This window comes from Crassostrea angulata, chromosome 7, assembly GCF_025612915.1.
Source record: "Crassostrea angulata isolate pt1a10 chromosome 7, ASM2561291v2, whole genome shotgun sequence".
Taxonomy (NCBI): Eukaryota; Metazoa; Mollusca; class Bivalvia; order Ostreida; family Ostreidae; genus Magallana; species Magallana angulata.
In genome coordinates, this window is record NC_069117.1 from 56150037 (window position 1) to 56157912 (window position 7876).

General features: G+C 31.7%; 1 protein-coding gene across 1 annotated transcript; it reads left to right on the top strand.

The window, feature by feature from the left end:
- Nucleotides 1–2562: 2562 nt before the first annotated feature.
- LOC128157227 (uncharacterized) lies at nucleotides 2563–4450 on the top strand. The gene is made up of 2 exons (XM_052819679.1): nucleotides 2563–2782; nucleotides 3432–4450. The coding sequence occupies exons 1-2, from the start codon at nucleotides 2662–2664 to the stop codon at nucleotides 4268–4270; spliced, it is 960 nt and encodes a 319-aa protein (XP_052675639.1). The 5' UTR covers nucleotides 2563–2661; the 3' UTR covers nucleotides 4271–4450.
- The last annotated feature ends 3426 nt before the right edge of the window (nucleotides 4451–7876 follow it).

Consider the following 7876-nt stretch of genomic DNA (forward strand, 5'->3'; position numbering starts at 1 on the left):
TATGTACATATATGTAAATATTGGGTAGTTAGGATCATGCAGATCAACACATGTAGGCCAGTACAAAATAGTCGTAATTTTGTTTTGTTTTTGTTCGTTTGGTTATTTTGTTGTGTTTCGAGGGTTTTGGGGGGTGTTTTAGGGAGTTGTTGTTGGGGGTTTTAAGGAGGGGGGGGGGGTGTTTTGTTTTGTTTATAAGATATGCTCTACAGAGAATAAGTACTCATGATATTAAGACAGTTTTTTTTCTGATAAATGATATTAATTGCACTGTACGAAAACTTATCAAAAATTTGTAAAGAGTGGTGTATTCTTTTTAAAATTATCTTTTGATAAACTAATTAAAAGCAGAAAATCTTGCTGGAATATATGTATTAATATTTTAAAAATCACACTATAGATGACATTTCACTACATGTAAAAGGGTGAACATTCTCTCCCGCTCTGTTAAGTTACTAGTCATTCTTTGCAATCAAAACAAAATAACCATTGCTGTTTCACATGTATGCATACACATTTCAGAAATACTTAAACATATACTAAATATAAAGTTATGTGAAATGGAAACATAATATTATCATGCATTCTGTTAATTTATTGAACATAGCAAAGTTTCTGATTTGAAAATAGCGTGATTCGACAATAGATTGCTACTTATATATATTACGTACGAAAATGTTTACTCAACCTATGTGTGTACAATAACATGATATCATATCTAGCAATGATGAAATACCATGAACTAATTAAGATTACTTCAGAAGTGTCGCCTTCTTAATGATGATCAGTATACCAAAAAACAGCATGCAATGTCAAATATCATAGTATCAACATGTTAAATTAGAAATATCAACATAAAATGAGGCAGTATTATCATAATATAACAAAGAAGCATAATAATAACATGGATTAATATTGGTATTGCGTGAGCTTTTTCGGGCGTTCAAATCTTCAAAAAAGTAATAATTTCCTTATTAGGAAAATCGGCAATCGGCACTTCTAAAAAATACATTCACGGTTTACTTATTCAACAATCAATATCTAAAAATTTTAAGCATTTAGAATATTTTAGAATCATATTTTGAATATCAATTAAGAAACGGTAATAATCTATTCTTAATAATTTCTTTGTCGTGAATAACTCCAAGTGATTTATATCTTTTTACTCATACCTCATCCATTTCTTACCTCACCGTTTTTCACACGACAATAGTTTTCTTAACACGATAAGATCTTGTGGTTTAATGTAATGCTACACATAAACGTAAATCATCTTCTCCCACACCCTCACATAACGAAAATCTTCACGCAGCAACATGCAACAGACAAAATCTATATTGAGGTTGAAATTCTCCTCCAAAAAAAATCCTGGACAAATACCTTCCTTTTTATCCTTGTATTTAAATTTTAACCACATTAAAAATTACTAATTGTGAAAGCTGATAAGTAATTTTACTTTACAAATAATTCTATGGACCAATTGTTTATATCAAGCGCCTTAATCAAAAATATTAATTCAAATGAAAACAAAAATACCAAAGGAAAAAAAGGGGGACAGAATTTATGTATTATATACATGTATCGTGTATATGTGTATTTTAGTGTTCTGTAACAATTTTGCGAGTAATATAACCTATTGTTATACTTTCATGTTAAATACTGAAATCTGATTGGTTAAGACGCAGTTAATAATATTTACTATTACCCTCAGCGTTAGCAACGCACTTGACAACGGGTAACATTAAAAAATGTTACATGCGCGAAAATTATGCGCGTACGGTTCGCTGTAGAATTCACGTTATTCCTATATAAAAGCAGTAAAATTTTCTTAAAAATTTTAAAAAAGACATTCAGTATAACAAAATAAATAGTGCCTGTTTGGGAGGATAACAGTTGAAATTGACACCCCTCGAAAACCATTGTCAACCTCCGCTTCGCGTCGGTTGACAATGGTTTTCTCGGGGTGTCAATTTCAACTGTTACCCTCCCAAACAGGCACTATTTATATAATGTTGAATATAGGTATATAAAAATATCACGCCAATTTTGGTTTTAATTTTGTAGCAATAAAGTGAGCATATTTAAATCATGAAAGTTAATTGACTCTCTGCAATAACAAATCTTTAAACTACCGTCGTAAAATTCTAATTTTCAAAATATTTAACACTGCTCCTTTAATTAGGATCTCATTATGATAAAGTCATATCCTAAGTGAGGTGCGTCCTCAAAATTTAAAAATGAATATGCAAATACATTATTTTTAGATCTTTTTCTTTTAAACAAATTATTTTTATGATGTCTCCTTTAAAATAGCCCCAGTCTAATGATGTTAAAATATCACGTCTCTTTGCTTGTTAATTGTTACGAATTGTTGCTATTTCTTAAAACAATCGATCATTCATAAAACCGACGCCATGTTTTACGCTAACATATCAAAGGTCATGACCTTAGAAAAGTAACTATGATCCACAAACCATTAATTATTCAACGTGTTATCAATTTCGGTCTATAAATTGTGGTTACCAGTGTGAAAATCATTGTCAGCTCAATAGTTAGCCCAAATAGTCCTTATCCTCTGTTAGCTGGGGATAAACATTAGGATTTCATTACAATCTGAAGAAGTTCCAGTGTTTTTAAAGTGTGCAAGATTCAAATCTAAGGATGTTTAAACGGGAGTTAAATATTTTCACAGTCATTGTTTTCATCTACACAATTATCTGTATTGCACCGTGCCATGGGCGAAATCTGCCATCCGTGAACAAAGATACAGCAACAGAAATCGGTAAGTTTTTTATTTGTAAATTCAAAATTATTTTGCCTCAGAGCTCTTAATAAGTTCGGTAATGTATCATTAATGGTTGTGTTACCCTTTATATTTCAAGACAAACTGTTTGGTTTGACAACTGTGATTACCTATAGTTACCTTAGTTATGTTACCTATACATATATGAAGGTGTTAGGTAGAAAACTAAAACACCTGCGATTTTGATTTACATTAATTATATAGAGCTAAAACTTTTTGTACTTTAATTCTAAAAACACACCAAATTTATAATTTTTGCACTCTCGAGAGGAGAGTCACTTCGTCCAATTTTGTGTGTTAATGAATTCAATTAGTTTACCTATTTATTGATTTTTTTTCTTTTTCTGATTATCATGTACGATTATAACGTGCAATTATACATACATTAAAACTTTTAAAAAGAATGAAACAAATATCGCTACCACGAAAAACTACAATGATTTTGCAGGATTTTAGTTTTGCAAACATCATGGTCATTGATCAAAAGTTTGTTTATCACCCTTAATTTTTATCAGAAAAGCATCAACAATGCGGAAAGAGAACCATAAATAAATACAGTATGATTTAACGTGTTTTCAATCAAAAAAGAGCATACATATAACTTATGCATTTACTTTTTTGATTGTAGACTTGGCTTCAAAAGAACCAAGAAGGGTCAAGAGAGCTCATTCTTCCGTGCCCGTGTCTGGGAGAATCGGCCATCCACTGAAGCCAGCCCGCCTGAATGACCCTTTCTGGTCTAACCAACAGAGTGACAGATTTCGTCGCCTGATGCAATTCCTTCAAGGAAATTTTCCGAGGAATTTGAATTTTGTAAGAAACCAAGAATTTGTGATACGAGGGACGCGGAATCCGGATGAGGCCCAGATCACACAGGGGACCACAATGCCGACTCAGCCAAGCACTGGATTACCATTCTTTAAATTCCCCTCTACATTGATACCAGTCTTACCTATAACAGGAACTTTGACAGATGAAACGAGCAGAAATTCATTACAGGCGGGAAAAACCACAGAAAAACCATTATCTGCGGTCTCGTCAATTGAAAAAGGCAGTCTGATTAGAAATAAAAGTAAAAACAAAACACAAAATCCGGATGGGTCAGTTGGGAATCTGCCGTCCCAGCACATAGACACGTCATTGGTGTCACCGAGTGGGACACTAATAATGCGTGTTTTTAATAATTTCCTAGTGTTTCATAAAAACTCTGGAGAGACAACCACACCGCAAGCTGTGATTTCTACCACAGAACAAATTAGCACAACCAAAGACTCATTGACGACAACTCCAGCAGTGTCAACAACTACCGTTGGTTTTGAACCAGAAACACCAGCAAAGGGCTTTGTTAGCATTGTACGTAATGTAGATGAAATGTTTTGTAAGATTTGTGAATCATTCGGACACCAATGGAAAGAACTGTGTCTAAAGAAGAACTGTATTGTTCCATCAAAGCCTACACCATCATAGCCCGAAATTCCACTGAAGACTTACAGACTCGTGATATCAGTATTTATTAACTTCATAGTGATGTATCTCGCCATGTCATGGCTTATTTGTACTCTGCTGTTTAGCCCTCCTCTCCAGGTTTTACCGTTACTGTTCACAGCCGGTAGAGCTACATATTTTATCCAAAATGAAATCCAGCTGTTGCTACTACGTTGTTTTTTCCAAATATTGTTGATTTATGATTGATATAAGAATCGATTAAATAAAATTTGTAATAATCTAAGAACTCTCGTTGAATGTTTGTATGAATGGGTATCACTAATCTCTACTGCAAGTTGTTACAAGTGATCACCTTCTGTCGAGCGCAGTGTGTGAACTAAAGAGATTGGTTTTGTTCGATAGCTAGATGTGGTATCTTTCTGTGGTTTGGAGTTGTGTTGGTTTACCAAAACGTGGTGTAATTAAACCACATTACATGTTCTTCCATCATAAAGCCTTTAGTCAACTTATCAATATCATGGAAAAAATCTCTCTCTGTCTTTCTTTTTTTCCCTCCATAATGATGACCCTTAAACGAAACATGCATAAGCTGTTAATGACACAGTTACGAAGTTGATAATGGAAAAGAAAAACACAAGTCAATCTACATGACTATACTTTCTTTTTAAAGCTTAACCCTTTTCAAGAATTTAAATATTGTTGATGTTTTACCTGCCCCTAATCGGCAACTTTGATGTAGAAACTGTCTTGCGGAAACAGAAAATAAAGCATGAATGCACTGTGATTCAATGATTATCTTGAGATAACTTTACATCTGAGTGGTAAACGAAAAATAACTTTTAAAATCAATTGGTTATTAAGTCAATGTAGTGTCTGCAATACATATTTAGTAAAAATGAATAAGCAATCACGTTTCAATGTTAATATTATCATCTTGTATGTGTTCATATTTATTTCAACAATGTGTGAAAGACTGTTGGAAATTAAATTACTTCTTTATTCATGTTCAACAGTTCAAAACTGAGAAAGTTATAAGACATATCTCAAGAAGCCATAAAGTTCATAGACAGTTTTCAATATTTATCTTATATATATATATATATATATATATATATATATATATATATATATATATATATATATATATATATATATATATATATATATATATATATATATATCTTTGCCATCTTAAACGAATATCGAATCGATCGGGAATGCATACCAGAGACAGACACAAAGATCTAGTAAAGCTAGCGAAAAAGGGAGACATCTCTCTGTTTAACAACCAACTAGAAAGAAATTACTGAGAACCAAAATGTCGAGAATAAAGAAGGACTTGACCAAACAATACGATACGATATACCTGGTTCAGACAAGAGCGTTTGTGGTTGACCACATAGACACCTTAAGAATGATCACTGGACAAACCATTGAGTGACAGATATCACTGAACCTTAATATTATAGACTCCCAGATAAAGATATCAAGACAAGGAAAAAGAAGGTTCAGCAAGTTTTTGCCATGTTTAACCAGTGTTGAGGAGCAAGGCAATAAGAACAAGCACCAAATAGCTCAGAATATTTAATATTAACAAGAAGTCAGTACACCCGTATGAATCGGAAACATCAACATTTTTGTGATAAAATTACCGGATTTCATTAGCAAATTAGACTTGAAGGGTGTTAACACTTGTAAATAAAATTGGCAAAACCTGGAGACAGACAAAAACCATTGTTCAAGACAGAGGGGGATCTAAAGCAAGTGTTGTTGTCCTATGCCCTCATGGTACGTAGCGTAAATTAAGTTAGTCTTTATTCATATTAAAGACATTTAAAAAATGCATTATAATAGGATTGAAATCTTATTTTTATAATTGAATGTGTGCTCATTATCATCATTATAATCATTGACAATATTTATGCAAAAATACATGTATAATGATTGCTATTTTTGAGGTAAATAACATTAAAGACTGATACTTTATTCAGCTATTCTTTATCTCGATAGTTCTAATGATACTTCTAATGATACTTTCTTTGTTCAAAAATTAAAAAAAAAAATATTTCTATATTTTATTTTAATGAGTACAAAAGCCTCTTTTCTTTTAATTAAATTGATGTTTATAAATAAACAGTACACCGTTTAATATAAAAAACAAAGATAGACGATGTCCTTTGGCCGACTTTTTGTGTTAAAGTTCAAGTGAAATATGTTCCGTTATCACGACATCGACAGATTTAGCAAAAATGAAGCAGGCATTTGTCTCACAAAAACAAGTCTCCTTGCGTTTTTTCAGTCAGTCAATTTGTCATTCGTTTTATCATTTTAAGGGTTTTTTTAAATATCATAACGCAGCATTGTAACTCATTAAAATAAAAGTTTGAATTATAATTTTAACATGTTCATATATTTCCCTTTACTTTCCTTACCACAATGCCATGCAAAAGATTTTTATATAAAAAGCACATTTTGCATTTTTTTTTAAAATCAGAAATAGACATGTATCATTTTGATGAATGTTATATTCATAGCATATTACATAAAAATAAATTACAATGTTGGATTTGCCTCGCCTGAATTTGACAATATTTTGACAAATAAACCAGAATGTGTAATATTACGTCGAAAAAAAACTCATTGTGATGTATACAGTTCTGACCAAAAGAATTCTTCATGACCAAATAGGATGTAGTAGAATATGCATTTGAGTTCATCCAATTAAAGTCTTTATAAAAATGTCATGATATTGCATGACGGAAGAAGAAATGCCAGCTACGTTCCATAAAAATTAATGTCATAATAAAAAATTTAGACAATTAGATATCATTTTACCATTTTTTTTATCGGCCACTTTTTTTTTTAATTGTGGGGAGGGGGAGGGGGGTTCATGCATGCTACAAAATAGTATTTTGGCTTTTTCGGAGTCTTTGATGCTTTCTATGAATAATTATGGTCATTATGGTGCTAAAGTTTTTTGTCAGGTTATTTTTTTTTCAGGAACGTCACTATTAGGCAAATTACTGCTTATCAAAATTTAAAACCGGAATTCGTGGTGGTCAAGTCGACTGGGTGGTAATCAAATTACACATCGGATGTACTTTTAGAATTTAGGGGTGAATCTTTAGCCATGAACTATTCTATTAAGTAGTAGCATTTCTAAAAATAAAATGAAATTTGAGAGTCTGTCGGAGAGTTATAAGCATGCAAGATACGGAGCTCATAATTCTTTGACATGGCTCGCGTACTGTTTTTGTTTACATAGCTTCAATATTATATATACATGTATAAATACCTTTAAAAAAATATTTCAAGCTGATTTGTCTATCTTCTTATTCATTTTAAGCATAGATTAAATGTTTTAACGTTTGACACATTTATGTTACGTCTAAAGTTAGAATTTTTACTTAAATATTCAAAATGTACACAAATGCTCTGTTTACATTAAGAAGAATAGTAAGCTCTGTAACTTTCCTGTAACTCAACGACTGACACTCGAAATTTGGTTGCCTATTAAAAATGTCATTAGTTTTTTAAATCAACGTACTCAATTCTCCTAATTTCACAAACATTTTAGTTCTAGGAGAAAAACAGTAATCTATAACTAAAAGCTGACGCATGCTAGTC